Source organism: Macaca thibetana, chromosome 2 (assembly GCF_024542745.1).
Source record: "Macaca thibetana thibetana isolate TM-01 chromosome 2, ASM2454274v1, whole genome shotgun sequence".
NCBI lineage: Eukaryota > Metazoa > Chordata > Mammalia > Primates > Cercopithecidae > Macaca > Macaca thibetana.
The window spans coordinates 173,063,273-173,081,613 of record NC_065579.1 but is presented as its reverse complement, the minus strand read 5'-3'; the positions used below and the strand labels follow the sequence as shown (position 1 = coordinate 173,081,613).

Below are 18,341 nucleotides of genomic sequence, written 5' to 3'. Positions count from 1 at the left end.
TTATCACATGCAAAATACACTTAAGTGCATGTAATCCAAGTTTCTCCATTTTGATACATAAGAAAACCAGGGATTGAATAGGATGAATGACTAGCATAAAGAATCACAGCATGTCAATGACAGAGTCAGGAAGAGAATATCAGGGCTTTTTTCACTGTATCGTTTATCATCCCTGACGAATCATACAGTCAGAGACCTTTAAAACTTCAGAATGGGAAAGAACCTCAAAGATTCTACCACTCCTTCTGATGCTTGAATTTTCTTCATAATATCCTTGACAAATGGCTGCTTATCATCAGTTCGAATGGCTCTGATGAGAAAGAAGCATGCCTTTCAAACACAGACTACTACACTTCAAAAATGTTCTCATGGTTGGAAAGTTCTTAATATTAAACCCAAATTTACCTTCCTATAAATTCTACCATTGATCCAAATTCTATAACCTGTGACACATTTAAAACTTAGTTGCACAAAGCCCGTCGAATATGTACAGGCAGCTATCATGTCTTCCCTGACTTTTCACTAGTTCCTTTCCTCCATACATTTCTTAGGCTCTTAATATCTTTCTTAGAGAATGACACTCACAAGTGAAGTCTAGCCAATGAAAATATGCAATATGTTGTTTTAACAGAAATATATGAAAAAATCTAGCCACACATCTCTCTTACAGTAAACTGTATTTCAATTAAAACAATCTAAAATTACACTAGCTTTTGTCTTTTCAGTAACTGCATCATACTACTGATTCACAGTAAGACTAATATCAACAAAAACTCTTAGTCCTATGAAATTTTGCACAAGACTTTGCATTTTTTCCTTATTAAGCTTCATCATCTCACTAAATTTTCAAAGAGACCCGTTTCCAGTTTATTATTTTAAAAAATCTTGAGCAGTATTGCTGCTACGGAATACTGAAAACGCTAAGTAAATATTTTAATGGTTTTAATGCATAGTCTGCAAGAAAGTAAAAAGAAAACAAAACCAAACCAAGGTGTCAAAAAACAGGAATCCAGAGAGTTGAGTCAGTGTCGAAGGTGGCAGCTTCCATGGAGCATCTGCTGATCCTTTGTGACCTAAGCTTTAAGTTTAAATAGCACAAAGGGACAGAATACAAAGTAGAAGGTCTATACATGTTGACAAATCAGATCAAAGACTCCCACATAAAGAAAGGATTCTAAAAACTCAATGGACAGTTTGAACAACAGTAGATTAAGTTGAAAGAAGAATTAGTGAAGTGGCAGACATAACTGAAAGCAACACAGAGAGACACAGAAATTAAAGTAATTAAAGTAGTTAAGAGACATGAGAGAGAAAATGAGGAGGTCAGGCATATCTAATCATGAAAGATAACAGCTGAGAATTTCTCCAAATTTATGTTAGACATAAAGTTTCACATTAAGGAAATACAACAAATCCAAACCACAATAAATAAACATAAATACACATCCATACCCACTTTTGTGAAACTGCAGAATCTTAAATACAAAATCGTACACTAAATGTGTATATATATATGCATATACATATATACACAAACATATATACATACGTGTATATGTAGATACATACATATCTTAGAAACAACCAAAGAACACAACCAGATTACAAAGGGAGTGCCAAATGAACTGATAGTTCACTTCTCAGTAGCAACAACAGAAGCAGAAGATTGTAAAATAAAAGCTTGACAAAAAAAACCCTTCAATCCAGAATTGAACATAGATTTAAAACACCTTTCCAGAATTATAATGAAGAAATTTTCAGATGATCAAAAGCTGAGATCAAAACAGTGAGAGACTTTCATTAAATTAATATCTGAATTATATATTTCAGAAGGAAAATTACCCAGAAGATAGATCTAAAATATTTTTTTAATTAGAAAATAAAATAGTAGGGCCAGGAGCAGTGGCTCGCACCTGTAATCCCAGCACTTTGGGAGGCCGAGGTGGGCAGATCACTTGAGGTCAGGAGTTCAAGACTAGCCTGGCCAACTGAAACCCCATCTCTACTAAAAATACAAAATTAGCTGGGCATGGTAGTATGCTCCTGTAATCCCAGCTACTCAGGAGGCTGAGGCAGGAGAATCACTTGAACCTGGGAGGCGGAGGTTTTAGTAGCAGAGATCCACTGCACTCCAGCCTGGGTGACACAGCAAGACTCCATTTCAAAAAAATAATAAATAAATAAAATAAAATAAACAAAATAGTAAACATCTGGGTAAATCTTAAACAAATTTTAGCTGTATAAGTAGAATATAATACAGTCTAATTAGTAGAATGAAAAAAGAGAAAGAACAAAAATACTGAAAAGTAGCATATAGGTCAGCAAAATGATCATTTGAATTACAATGTTCTAATGTTTCCACATTGCTCAGGATAAGAATAAAGATGTTGAAAAACTTAAAATTTGTTAAGTTAAACACACATTATAATTTATAGGATAACTCCCAACAGAACCAAAATATGGTATCTAATTTCTAGAAGAGTAGATGGGAAAATGCATTAGGAAAATAGCTGCACAATAAAACTACCTTGGGCTTCATTTGAACCAGAGCTACAGGCAATCTAATTTTTGTTAGGTATCTCTATATTGTTGTGGTTCTATAAATTGGCTTAAATCCTCTGTTTTGGATATTAATGTTCCAATTGACTGCATACAATTCCTTAATTTCCATTAAAGTGAATTCTATCTATTCTATAAATGTTTTCAGATCTAAATCACAGCTATTCTGCCTCAGGTTCAAAGCTACAGTATCACTTTTTATTCATTCATTCACAAATATTTATCAAATGCCAGTATTTGCTAGCACCATCTACTTGGAACACGGCTATACTTAGCATAAAAGTATTGATTCAGGTATCCACTAAGGGATTACCACCAGACTTGTTCAGTGACAGGGAGGGTGATGAGGCAAAGTGGAGCGACTTAACCTGATTTCATGTAAGTTAAAACGTCCATGTTGGGAAGTGAAGGTGCAAGATAACTAAATTGCATCTTCCTAGTGACTATGTTTTGTCAGAGTTTGCTCTATGTTTAAAAAACAGCATTTGTGAACCCCCTAATTTTTTAAATGCAGTATTTAAATATCTAACAAAATGTTTCTATATTCCTGGGCAATGTGTAATTTTTTTGTTAATCTGTATATATCTTTTGTGAGAGACTCAGCTATAGGATTTAGTGTTGTTCAGTGGACAGGTTTCTATTAATTATGGTATATTCACAATGCACGGTACTTTTTGCCTTTTAAACTACATAAAATGTATAGTTTTACCCTCTGAAGAGCTAAGATCTGGTCTCTTAAAGGTTAGAAGAACACAGGCAAAACCACCATAGTAAATCATGTCACAGAGGCCACAAGAGGCAGTGGGCTTACCTCAATGACAGTCCATTTTATTTATAATTTGAAGCCCTCTCTCACCAAAAACTCTACAATAAGAGCAGATTTACTCAGTTCTCCAAGGAACCTCAAAATTGTTTTTAATGTACTGGTTTTAGAATTCACGTCATTTTTCTAACAGGGCACTACATGAAGTCCTGTGTAGTCCAGCAATGGGAGATAAACTCTCCCTTAATCTCTATGCTCCATGTTAGAAACTAAGTAACAAAACAGAGCATCACTCACACTCTCCTCTGGCCTTTCCAAGCTGCTGTCTGAGGCACCTTCATAGGAGTCCACCCCTGGATGTGGAACACTGAGAGCAGTGTCTAAGAAGAAAAGCAAAAACATATGCATGAATTCAGTCCCTGATTAAGTCAGAATTCCTATCAGGAAATAAGGAACTGACTTCAAAAACCATTCCCATAAATAGTTTGCTTTATTGTCCTGGAAATTTGGTGCTTTCTAACCTCAAGACACATTTGTATGGCGTCTTCTCAGAACAAGAAATAATTGTGGTGCATTCAACAAGCATATATTGAGCACCTACTGTATGCCAGACTCTGCACAAGACACTACGGACACAGAGACAACATTCCTATACTTAAGGAGCTATCTAGCAAAGGGGACATATACTAAAAGAAGTAACTCCTCTACCAGAGAGGGGAAGTGGGTAAAGGTTGGAAATTGGCTGTGAATTGACAAGTGTTAAAACTGGACCTTATCATGTTATTCTATTTTTGTAGATGTTTGAAATTTCTAACACAGAGAAGTTTGTGGGTTTTTTTTTTAAATTAAAAATAAAGAAATGAATTACCAATTTACAAGAAATATACTGGTCAAAGGAACATGTTAAACTATACCACAGAATGCAACAAGAAAATCCTTCCTCTGGAAAACTCTCACAGGACGAATTACAAATGGTGGCATTAGAATGGTTCTACGTTTTGACATTAGTGGTAGCTACAGAGTGTTTGCCTTAAAATAATTCATTAGCTCATACATTTGTTTTCAGTGGTGTTCTGACTTGTATTATATACTTAACGATTAAGGATTTTTAGGTACTGACAACATTATGCCATAAATATTTAAAAATTACTTTTTCTTGAGAATTTTGAACAACATATAAAAAGAGAGAAATCTGATATTTTTAAAAAGTTAGCACAAAAAAATGTACTTTTTTGTGAGACTGTCTTAAACCATAAATAATTTAAAAAGAAAAGTGAATAAAGACACAAAAAGCATACCTCCCAATGTTGAAGTATCACCAACAGGAACTGGAGAAGACAGTTCAGGGCTAGAAAAAAAATGTTTGCAGTTAATGAAATGACAGACACATGAGGGTTTATTTTGGGATTTTGGAGTTGTTTTCCAAAAAGAAAAACACTAGATCACCAATTAAGGGCTCCCAAGCAAAAGTACCAAGAAGCAAAGTTTTTAAAATTAAAACTTCATAATTCATTTATTTTACATTTATTGATGCATACTCAACTAGAATCACCATACCTAGAATTCTTCCCTAGTTATCTTTTCATCACCCTGTTTTCTCTCTTCTCAGTTCTTATCACTATGTGAAATTTTATTTATCTTCTTATTTATCTCTGTCTCTAATGCCTTAGTCCTCTAGCACATTATTGCCCAAAAATGGTAGCCACTGGACACGTGTAGCAATTTAAATTAATTAAAATTAAACCAAGTTAAAAACTCAGTTCCTCATTTACACCTGCCACATTTCAGGTGCTTAATAGCTGCGTGTGGTTAATGGCCATCATACTGGACAAGATGGTAAAGAACATTTCCATCACCACAGATGTTCTGTTGAACAGGAATGCATTAAGAATCTAAACTGCATGAGATTGGAGACCTTGACTAATATATTCCTGCTGTATTTTCCAGTGCCTAAAACAGTACCTGCCATTTAGTAGGCATTAAAAATGTATTTTGGGGTAAATGAATACTATGTGCCAGGCAATGTAGAAGGTACTTGGCATGTAATTGTGAGCAAAACACCCATGGTATATGAAGGTTACAGTCTTACAGAAATTATACACACTAAGTCAATAATTACAGATGAGACAAGTAGCATAGACAAGAAAGTAGTGGCTGCTAGAAGGAACATAGAGCCACACACCTGATCTCATTGCAGAGATCACTGAAATCATAAAACCTATTTATGTAAAGAAAGTCAAGCTTAGAGGAAGTATTTGCTGTAGGCCACATTGCTAACAGGTATCAGGTATCCTAGCTGTCGTGTTACCATGCCACTCTGCAACTGCAAGCAAAGATAAGAAGAGATCAGAAGATAATTTGAGAAAGCCCCTCCTCCTAAAGGAAAGAAAATAGGTTTCCACAAGTCCATATTTTCACATATCCCAAAGGTATAAAAGTTAGATTTGCAGTAATTTGGGAACATTTTAGAATTTTCAAGTTTGTACACATGTCCTAAGAGGAAAAGGGCTATTCCCTTAACTTTTTCCAAAGATATTGGATCAGTGATGATTGTCTGTTTTCAACTCATAGCAATTAAAAACGCTCTTCAGGTCGGGCATGGTGGCTTATGCCTGCAATCCCAGCATTTTGGGAGGTCCAGGTGGGTCAATCACCTGAGGCCAGCAGTTCGAGACCAGCCTGGCCAACATGGTGAAACCCTGTCTCTACTAAAAATACAAAAATTAGCTGGGCGTGGTGGCACATGCCTGTAATCCCAGCTACAGGAGCCCGAGGTATGTGAATCACTTGAACTCAGGAGGCAGAGGTTGCAGTGAGCCAAGATTGTACCGCTGTACTCCAGCCTGGGTGACAAGAGGGAGACTCTGCCTCTACATAAATAAATAAATAAAAACTCTCTTCAATGCTACCAAGTTAACTTCCTAAAGTAATTTGATCAACAGTAAAAAATATCTCCTTCATAGATGTGTCCAGGTCTGTGACATGTCCAGTAAGTCACATCTTCAGAGCCACACCTTTAGATCACCCTACTGCTCTCAATTAGATTACAGAGGTACTCAAAGCCTCGAGATAAACACGGCACACATTTGGAGGCATCAGTCTTACTAGAAGCTTAAACAGGTGAGGAGTTAAATAAGAACTGATGTATAATTTAAAACATTTTAAAATTATAACAAACATGGCTATATTATGGAATAGAATATAAGTTTAAATGAATATGAAAATCAAATATGATAATTCAAAGACATTTGATGATTGGAGCTGGTAGGGGAGGGTCAGCTAGGGGCATGTTTTCTAAATGCCCAGGCTTTGGTAGAAAATTTGAGAAACATTAAGTTAAAAAAAAAAAAAAAAAACTTCATCATAAACATCCTTCTGGTTTTAAAAATTCTATCTAAAAAAGTAAGATGTTAAACTATTACACAAAACTCATCAGTATTGTTTATTTAGAGTACTTTTGCATAAAATTGCTTACTAAGTTTCATCTAGAAGAACCTAAAGGGTATGACATCTGGACAAGTTATTTTGATGAGCAGAGGACAGCATGAGGGATGAGGAAGCATCAGGAGGCTTCCTGGGTTACAGAAGATGGAGCTGAAAAAATGGGAATTGGATGCATTCGGAAGAAACATTAACATAATCAGGCCTGAATAGGGTCTATCAATTGTCCACATGGCAGGACTCCTTCTCAGTACCTTCATTTCATAGATGAAAGAAATAAGGTCCAAACAGGTAAAGCAACTTTACCAGGCTCACACAAAACTTCCTAACTGTATCCAGTTCTCTTTCAATGATAACAGCAAGAATAATTACAACTAAATTTACTGAACCCTCATCATGTGTCATACACTGCTAAGTGCTTTATTTAGGTTAACTAACTTAATTCTGGCAACCACCCTAAGAACGAGATCCTATGATCCCATTTAGACTGATGAGGAAACTAACGCTAGAAGAGGTTAACATTTGCTCAGGGTCACACAGCTAAGCCAATGGAGGAGCTGTGATGTAAAATAGGCCCACTGGATGCCAGAAACCTCACTCTTACTCACCTCAAGTCACTTCTTCACAACATGGCCCTTACATGATCCCTACTCTTTAGAAGGGTTTCACTTAGCCTTCATGATACTGGCCTATAAAAACCAAATGACCTAAAAGTCAATGTGTAAGGTCCCAGAAAGAGGAAGGGGAACCTGGTTACAGTTGGAGGCCTATGGAGAGAAACCAGATATAAGGATCACAGTAAGGCAAAGGTAGGAAAGCACAGCACAGCAATTAGAATAGGATGTTGGGATGAGGTAGCAGAGAAACTGGACTTCACCTGGGGTGAGTTAAACTGTCCCCGACATCAAATCAAATTTAAGCTAATTCTCTAACTAAGCAAGCATTCGGAATGGAGAAGTTTGATTACTTCAGTTGAACTAGATTTCACCTTGCTAAATTCAAAATAACATTATTTTAACAGTGGTAAGTAGGAAACTCTCAGTAATTTAAATCACTTGCCTACACTCCAACTCTTAATCCCTCACCCACCCACTCTCCTTTCAAGAGACAGTAAAGAACACTTAACAACAAGAATGCTTTTACATGTTTTCATTAAGTATTCCTCCTGCAGAGACCCTTTAAAATGTCACTCACAACAGCACTGGAACACGGAGGTGTCTTGAGTTTGGAAAGAGAAATACTACTTCATTTCTAAGTCAAACCACAAAGCCGAAGCTGTTCAGCTAAGATCTTTAGCTTAATACTAACAACATGCAACCCCTTACTATCTCCTTTCCTCAGCTCATCCAGCACGTTATTCATTCTTCACCACTATTACCTAATCATGTCAATGGAATTCAGGTGGGATTGTGTCAAAAGTTGCTCACAGCCACACAGAACATACACTTAAAGACAGTGTAAAACAAGCCAAGCACAGGTTCGTATGCAGATTCCTACTCCCCTTGATGACCTTCTATACTTTGCTTTGCTCTTGAATATGTTACTATAATCACATGTGACAGCAAAAGAATTCAAAGAAAGGAGTTAAGAAACCTGAGTGCTAGTCCTAGATGTATCACTAACTTTGTGTATGATTTAGGGAAATACCTTAGTTGCTCTGGGCCTCAAGAACTTAACCTTTAAAACAAGAACACCTCCATGTCTTCCTATTTCATGAAGGTGTTGACAAAAACCAAATAAAATATTATATGCAGAAGCATCATAAAAAGTATGAAATACTAAACAAATATAAAAGAGGGGTTAATGGGATAGTGACATATGTCATCCCAAACAGAATAAAACATTTGCTGAAAAAAAAATATATATAGGCCGGGCGCAGTGGTTCACACCTGTAATCTCAGCACTTTGGGAGGCCAAGGTGGGCGGATCACCTGAAGTCAGGAGTTCAAGACCAGACTGGCCAACATGGCGAAACCCCATCTCTACTAAAAAACATACAAAAATTAGCCAGGCATGGTGGTACATGCCTGTAATCCCACCTACTCAGGAGGCTGAGGCAAGAGAATCACTTGAACCTGGGAGGTGGAGGTTGCAGTGGGCCGAGATCAGACCACTGCACTCCAGCCTGGGTGACAGAGCAAGACTCTGTTGCAAAAAAAAAAAAAAAATATATATATATATATATATATATATACACACACACACACACATATTCGGCTTTGTGATTCATTCTCAACCACAAATGTAAATTAATTGAGACACACACACAATCCCAAAGAGCAGTCGTTATGCTGAGAATATCACCAGAGACCTGATAATAGACTTGGGTGATTAGGCAGAAATTGTGTTATTAATTTAACAAATATTTAGTAAGCACATATCCTAGGCTGAGCCTTGCACTGGTTATTGGGGATGTAACCATAAAACCAGATGGCAGGAGTTTAAGCAGTGACTGGAGCTAAGTGGATATTCTTTCAAGATGTCTGGCTATAATGGAGATAAATGCAGGCTTTTTAAAAAATATGTAACATGAGAGGGACTTGTGCATGTTTAAATACTAATGGGAAAGAGTCAGTAAAGAAGGAAGTTGGAGACTCAGGAGAAAGAGAGAAACAATGACAGGCAGAGGTTTCTAAGAGGAAAGACAGAATGTAAGGTCCTGAATACAGGCAGAAAATGTTCTTTTTAAGAGTTGGCAACTGATGGCAGAGACATTTAAAATAGGATATAGCAGAGTATATGGTGCAAGACACACATTAGCAGATGTATTAGAGTTTGCATAGAGGTCTGCAATTTAAATTACAGAGAATTGTGATTGGCAGAATACTAACCTCCCAAAGAGGGCCATATCTTAATCCCCAGAGAGGGGAATTAAGGTTGCAAGTAGAATTAAGCTTGCTAATCGGCAGATCTTAAAATAGGTAGAGTATCCTGGGTTATCCAGTAGGCTCCATGTAATCCCAGGAACCCTTTCATGTGGAAGAGGGAGACAGAAGAAAGTCAGAGTGATGGAATGTGAGAGAGACTCCACCAGCCATTGCTGGCTTTGAAGATGGAAGGGGGCCATGAGCCAAGAAATGTGGGTGGTCTGTAGAAGCTAGAAAAAGCAAGAAAACAGATTCTCCCCTACAGCTTCTAAAAAGGAACACAGCCCTGCTAATACTTTGAGACCCAAAAGAGGCTTCTGAACTACAGAACTATAAGATAATAAATCTATGTTGTTTTAAGCTGCCAAGGTTAGACTAATTAGTTAAAGCAGCAGTAGAAAACAAATACAAGAATCTCTTTACACGGAGAATACAAAAATAATCTCAAAAAATTATAAAAATAAATTTGAATAGGGGAAACAGGAGTTAATGGAGTAGTGACATATGTCATCCCAAAGAGAATAAAATATTTGCTGAAAAAATATATATATTTGGTTTTGTGGCCCATGGAAATCATGGGCAAATAAGGATTTTAATAGATAGCGGTAATATTCAATTGGAGAAAGATAGGCTGAGTAAATTCTTAGGCCACTCCTATGGTATCACTCCCAGTGTGAGCTAGCCCCATGTCACCCCCTTCAGCATCTCCCACAGTTGGCAGTCTCCACCCCACTTCAACCTGGTCTGCCCTAGTTTCAGGCAGAATACAAATTTTTTAATTTTCAAAATTCACTTTTATTTTTGTTTATATGTATTGTTATTTATATGCCTTATTTTCTAAGAATAGTGAATATCTTGTGTCCTCTATTAGACCTAGTACAGGCAGTGACTTATCAGTAGAGATACATGATACATACAGTCAGCTCTGCTATGCTATTTATTTGTGAATTTGTTTCAACATGATTAATATATTAAGAAACAGTTGAGTATAATGCAGATTTCTCCTTTACCTATACTCAATTTCATTGTGAGAAATGCTAGATGAATAAACAAAACTGCACCCAGATGAAGAGAGGCCACATTGGAATACACTAAGCACTCTCATGCCCGACACTTCAGACATCTTCAGCTACCTCAGTTCACCCATGGGTTATGAACCACACCCTCCCTCATATGGTGTTACAACTTTCCGTTCTTCTTCAGATAATTCTCCTTCCATCACTTTACAATAATTTATAAGCTACAATCTTTCCAATGTCCAATTTTACAAACAAATGTCAGGAATTCATCAAGGTTAAGTGACATATTTATTATGGTATTTGTGTATTTCTTAACCACATGGGACATGTAAACTGTGCCACCATTTTTATTAGGTTCCTTTTCTGTTTGTTTCTGAGATGGAGTCTCACTCTGTTGTTGCCCAGGCTGGAGTGCCATGGCGCAATCTTGGCTCACTGCAACCTCCGCCTCTTGGGTTCAAGCTATTCTCCTGCCTTAGCCTCCCGAGCAGCCAGGATTACAGGTGTACGCCACTATGCCTGGCTAATTTTTTTTGTATTTTTATAGAGACGGGGTTTCACTATGTTGGCCAGGCTGGTCTTGAACTCCCGATCTCAAGTAATCTGCCTGCCTCAGCCTTCCAAAGTGCTGGGATTACAGGCGTGAGCCACCGTGCCAACCACTAGGTTCCTTTTTTTAAAAAAGAATGTATTGTTGACAAAGTTTCTGGGTATTGTGCCCCTAACTTTATTATTCCCATTGCCCCTATAGTTTTTAATCACATGATTTTCAATGATTTTTAGGAAATAATATATCATTTTATATAGAATAACTATATGATGAAGGTGTTTTGTTTTCATTGAAAGTTTTTGAATAAATGCCATAAGTTTGTTTGTTCTAAGACTCTTTCCAACACGGTACACACACGCAGAGTATACAGTAGATTGCCAGAAGCCATAGAGTAGACTTGGCTCCATTTCTAAAGCTTCCATTTTGTGTGATATTTGAGGAAATAAATCAATTCACATAAAATACATACTGATACACTACATAGCAGAATACAAAACAGTGCATGAAGTCTTAAGAAAAGAAAAGGAAGTTTGGATTTGCAAAAACAAACCAAAAAAAAAAAAAAACTCCGAGCTATACTGTCCATATTTTCTGCCATTGAGGACTTTGGGAGAAAAGTTTGATAAGCACTGTTTTAAGCAAATGTTAAAATCCCCTTAGCTGACAAATATATAGACTAATAAGAAAAATAAAAAATCACTCTGGCTGCTGTGTTGAAAATGTACTGTAGTTGGGAAAGGGTCAGACGTGTTAAGAAGCTATTATAAAAATAAAAGATGCGGGTGGCTCAGACTAGGATGGTGGCAGTGAAGATGGTGAAAAGTGATCAGATTCGAGATATATTTTGAATCTACAGGCAACAGAATTTCTTGATGGATTGGATGTGAGGTGTGGAAGAAACGGAAATGTAAAGCATGATCACAAAGTTTTGGTCTGCAATGACAGACATGATAAAGTTGCCACCAACAGAAAAGCAGAGTTAATTGGGTTGGGGGCATGGGAGAGCCAGGAGTTCAGTTGTGGATGTGTTGAGTTTGAAATGTCTACTTGACATTCACGTAGAGATGGCATCATAAATATGAGTTGTCTTCTATCTTCTCAGTTTATAGATAAAAAACATTGCATCAGATTGTTTGAGTCATTTATCCAAAATCAAAGTAGCCAGGTAGAAGCAAAAAGAAAAGGTCTCTGGACTCCCAGTCCAGTGCTATTCTTAGTAAACCTTCCCAGAGAGTAGAGAACTTTCCATTAAAAGAGACTCATTGTTTTAATGAATCCAGTGAATCAATATTTTATAGGTAAACAAATTCTAATATTCAAGAAACTAAATCTATTTATCAATATAAACAACAAAAATACACCGAAATTGTTTGAATGGCAAAAGGAGAATGCATAAATATCTTGGGTAGGCATTAAACAAATTCATGTATATTTAGGACAGACTCAAAATCTGTGCCTAGCACTTTCTAAAAGAAGTGATATTCCTTGTCCTAGCTGTGCACACAGGATTTCAACGCACTTCCAATGCCATCTGCTTACTGTAGTTACCACTATCTCCTGGAGCACAAGTTTGAGAGGGCCAGAGTCAGAGAAGGCTTAATGTTTGTCTCCATGTCTGAGATATTTCATAATTTAAACTTTTTTCAAAGAAACAAAACTGCAAAAAAATAGAACCATTATTGAATTCTTGCTTTCTAATAAACCACAACCATCAAATTAATTTTCCTTTTGCTGACATTGCTAGAATGTCCCGGAGACTGTTAACTAATTTGATAGTTCCATTCTTCTGTCACTTAATGATTGGAATTGTAAACAAGTCTCACTAAGTTGTGTGAACGTCGGAGAATTTCACTCTGTAAAGATTTCATAGGGTAATTGTGACAATTAAATGTAAAAAATCTTGTTAAAATGTAAAGCTCTATATGTCTATAAATGCCAATGTGTAAGGGATGATGGTAGGGTTGAGGATATGTCGTTTCATAAGAGGTCAGGGAGTATCACCACCATGCCTCTACTGGTCCATCTTTGCCGCAAGAGTACTGCCAGTGTGCACCAAAAGGATAACCCCACACTAGGCCATATCCCTGACAGAAACACACACAGGGATCAGTGCGTTCTGCCCCTGCTCTCACTGAATGTGCTACAGACACAGAAAGATGTGGACTTCCTGCTCTTCTAGGAATCCTATTCCTGATCATTTGACGCTTTCCTAAAGCCTGAAAAACAGACATTTTTCTATAAAGTGAAATGACCAAGATTTAGCACAAGTTGTTAATAAGACAAACACTAAAATTTCAGTTTCTCTCCTGTCTACAGCTCTGTCTCTCTCCTATACTGCCTCTTTGCATGGACTCACAGCCAGGCCACATGGTACATATTCAATATGCTGACAACTGATGGTTTAAGAAACATTATCATGGAGAAGTCTGTCTAATATAAAGTAGCTACTTTCTAAATCTTTATTCATTTGAAGTTAGCTCCTTTGAATTTTAGCAGATAAGATTTTCAAATTGGTACAAAGATCTATACAAAAGCTCATAATATCATTTTTAATTTTAAATTTTTATAAATTTTGATAGATTTAGGGGGTACAAGTGCCGTTGTAGTGATGAAGTCTGGGCTTTTAGTATGTAAATTATAGCAACCATTTAAATACTTTTTTTCATTCTTCATGTTTGTCTTTCTCATTCACACACACGTATGCACAACAAAGAAAACCAATTTTTTAAATCTCTGAATGATGTAAAATATTCTAATAATTTAAATACATATGCATTATAGCATAGGGGTTGAACACTGGCTTTGTGACCTTGGACAAGTCCCTTAAGCTCTCTATGCCTTAATTTCCTTCTCTTTAAGAGACAGATAATATCAACACCTACCTCATTATATTGTTTAGAGGAAATTAATACAAGTAATAAAGTACTAGAACAATGTCTGGCCTATAACTTCTACATTAGTATTAGCTAATATTTTTAATTTTATTTAAAATGACTCTAATTAGGTGATTATTGAGTATGGTTATTCTAAGTCATTTAAAAGGGCAAACATCATTGTCCATTCTTGTGAGTAAGAAGCTTTTCACAATATTCTAAGTAACTGCTGATATATTAGTATTTTTAGTTATTAGGCCCAGATTTAGAGTGAAATGGCATGCTTCAATATCCAATCCAGAAAACTAAATTATGGTCTACCTCTTATAGTTGTCTACCATGAAGTCTACCAGCCTAACTCTATGACAAGATAAGGAAGAAAAAGTGTCATCTCTCTATTCTTTGGCATCTTTATGATATTTTAACATGCAAGTGCATATCAGTACTTTGAATGCTTGGAAATTGTACTGCCTCAACATTTGTAGATATATATACTCACACTGTATGTGCATTGCATTACCAGTCTAGCTTCTGATGGCATGTGCTGCATTATAGGCTAGTTCTTATGATGAAAGACTTTCTCTTTACATGGGCAGAATCATTTTATCTTTCTTTTTAAAAATTCCTCTTGGGAGTTGGGATGGTGAAAGAGAGAAAGAAGGTGTTTGTTTCCAGCTGATGCACAGAAAGATGGGACAGTTTGAATCAGCAGGCAGGAGAACCCAAGGAAATGAATGAGATAATCAATTTGGGGCAGCTCCGGAGAAAACCCATTCTGCTTTAACCAATTAACAGACTTTCATTCATTCCCCCCTCCTTCTCTAATCACCTCCTAGTAGTTGTGAATGAGGTGCACTGTGATCAGGTATTTAGTAGTTGATACATTATGCAAGAAATACATCTCTTAGCAGGAAAACAGCACAGATATACATTTTTCTCTTTGAATGATGAAATCCAGTAAGGTCTGAAGTTAGGTTTTCAGGAATATTGTGTTACTGTCAGGGTATAGTAACACAGAATCTGTTGAAACAAAATGTACTTAGCATGTAACCATGACTAATTAACATGGAAACATAGCCTTTGCAAAATTTACAGTGTGGCCATCTTGACCACACCCAAAGCTAAATCAATCAAAAAAGTCTCATGCTCATGGATTGGAAGAATCAATGTCATTAAAATGGCCATACTGCCCAAAGCAATTTACAGATTCAATACTATTCCTATCAAACTAGCAATGTCATTTTTCACAGAATTAGAAAAAAACTACTTTAAAATTCATGTGGAATCAAAAAAGAGCCTGAATAGCCTAAGTAATCCTAAGCAAAAAGAACAAAGCCAGAGGCATCACACTATCCAACTTCCAACTAAACTATAAGGCTACAGTAACCAAAACAGCATGGTACTGGCACAAAAACAGACACATAGACCAATGGAACAGGATAGAAAACTCAGAAATAAAGCTGCACATCTACAACCATCTGATCTTCAACAAGGCTGACAAAAATGAACGATGGAGAAAGGACTCCCCATTCAATAAATCCTGCTGGGCTAACTGGCTAGCCATATGTAGAAGAAAAAAACTAGAACCCTACCTTTTATCATATACCAAAAATAACTAAACATTGATTAAATAATTAAATGTAAGGCCTCAAACTAAAAAAACTCTAGAAGAAAACTTAGAAAATATCCTTTTCAACATTGGTCTTGGCAAAGAATTTATGACCAAGCCCCCAAAAGCAATTGCAACGAAAACAAAAATTGACAAGTGGGACTTCATTAAACTAAAGCGCTTTTGCACAGCAAAAGAAACTATCAACATACTAAACAGATAACCTACAGAATGGGAGAAAATATTCACAAACTAGGCATCTGACGAAAGTCTAATATCCAGAATCTATAGGGAATTTAAACAATTCAAAATGCAAAAAACAAATAACCCCATTAAAAAGTAGGCAAAGGACATGAACAGACACTTCTCAAAAGAAGACATATGAGGTCAATATATGAAAAAATACTCAGCATCAGTAATACTCAGGGAAATGCAAATCAAAACTACAATGAAATGCCATCTCACACGAGTCAGAATGGCTACTAAAAAATCAGAAAATAACAGATGTTGATGAAGTTGCAGAGAAAAAGAAATGCTTATATACTATTAGTAGGAATGTAAATTAGTTCAGCCACTGTGAAAAGCAGTTTGGAGATTTCTCAAAGAACTTAAAACACAGCTACCATTCAAACCAGCAATCCCATATCATTATATCAAAAAGATACATGCACTCGCATGTTCATCACTAGCTATTCATAATAGCAAAAACATGGAATCAATCGAGGTGGCCATCAATGGTGGATTGGATAAAGGAAATATGGTACATATATGCCATGGAATACTATGCAACCAGGAAAAAGAATGAACTCATGTCCTTTGCAGCAACTTGGATGGAATTGGAGGCCATAATCCTAAGTGAATTAATGTAGGAACAGAAAGCCAAATACTGCATGTTCTCACTTATAAGGGAGAGGTAAACACTGAGCATATACGGATATAAACATGGGAATAATAGACACTGTGGACTACTAGAGGGCAGGTGGGTGTGGGTTGAAAAACTACATATTGGGTACTCTGCTTACTACCTGGGTCCAATATACCCATGTAACAATCCTACACATGTATCCTTTATATCTAAAATAAAAGCTAAATTTTTAAAAAATTATCCTTGGGATTGACTTCTCTTCCCTCTCTCTATGTATGGGTGTGTGTGCACATATGTGCACTATGAACACGAGCATGTTTTGATATTGGTCTGATTGGTTAAACAAAGTCAACCAAAGCAATACAAACTGTACATATTAAGATTACACTACATACACATTTGGTGCTAGTTAATGTAGAGCTTACAAGAAATCCTAAAACAGTGCACTTCCTCAAGATTGTTACCTATTAGGGTTACAAAAATGAGTAAGATCCATTTTTATTCATTCATTAGGATCCGGCAGAAACCTGCTAAAAGCTACATGGTAGATTTTTCAAGAAGAGTCAGGCTTTAGGTATTTTGTGCAGTTACTGATTTGTATGCATTACTGATTTTATTCATATTTTGGATTCCTGTAAGAGTATTACTAACTTAGGTTTTTGGTTGTTGTTGTTGTAATAATTAAGTGAGGTAACATATTTTACACAGTAAAAGGCAGTATTAATAGAGGTTAAAAATCAGATGCTTAAGAATCAAATAAGCTGGATTACCTTGAGTTATTTAAACTCTAATACTGTTTCTTCGTCTATCAAATAAAGATAGTAAAAGTACATAATTCAGAGGCTTAAACTCAGAGGATTAAATAAATTAATATATGTTAAGTATCTAGTATACTGTAAGCAATCAATAAATGTTAAAATGCTATTACATGTTTGATAATGTTAGTCAGGCAACAAATATGGAAACACAATGGCTCAAGACTACTCTGAAAAACTGTGGCTAAACCATAGAGTTTGAGAAGGAAACTGAGACAGATGAGGCTGGGCACAGGCCTAACTGTGAAGAGCCTTGCGGGTCATGTTAATTTTGATCTTAAAAGCAATGAGGAACTATTAAATTGTCTTACAGAGGAGAGGCACGTGATCAAATTTATTCTTTTGAAGATTTCTGGCCGGGGTGGAGAGGAGGGCTCAGAGGGAAGTAGAGAGAACTCTTGGCAAGCCTCTGTACCAGGAAATAAGTGTTGATTATACGAATTAGTGTAGGGACTGTGGGGTCAGAGAGAAATGGATGGAATCAAGAGATAATTAGAAAATAGGAGAAGAGAAGGGAGAAAGCAAGAGAAAAGAATATGGGCAACTAGATGGATGATAATGCCATTCATTCACTGATAAGAGGAACCTAGAAAGAAACAGATTTATGAGGAAATGATTGATATACCTTCAGGCACAATGAACTTAAAGAGATCTTAGAGAAGTTAATTGAGCCAATAGACTGTGAAAGTTGGATGAAGCGACCTCTAAGGTTCCTTCTAGTTCTATCATTACAACCGTAGATTTACTGATCCACTGTCTGTTGCAGTGGCAATCACAAGGAATCTCTGAGCTCTGCCTCTCTGTGGTGAAGAAACCACACACAGACAGGCATAGTGGCTCACGCCTGCAGTCAATCCCAGCACTTTGGGAGGCTGAGGCGGGCCAAATGCTTGAGCCCAGGAGATCAAAACCAGCCTGGGCAACATAGCAAAACCCTGTCTCTACAAAAAATACAAAAAAAAATTGGCTGGGCATGATGG

General features: G+C 36.5%; 1 protein-coding gene across 1 annotated transcript in view; it reads right to left on the bottom strand.

Annotated features, from left to right (window-relative positions):
- Window positions 1–18,341, bottom strand: part of IMPG2 (interphotoreceptor matrix proteoglycan 2) — a 99,902-nt gene that overhangs the window by 49,416 nt on the left and 32,145 nt on the right. Inside the window, exons 5-6 of the mRNA XM_050778965.1 lie at window positions 4,621–4,670; window positions 3,620–3,702 (exon numbers count right to left, since the gene is read on the bottom strand). Of these exons, the coding sequence (XP_050634922.1) occupies window positions 3,620–3,702; window positions 4,621–4,670 (133 nt within the window). The remainder of the gene's footprint in view (window positions 1–3,619; window positions 3,703–4,620; window positions 4,671–18,341) is intronic.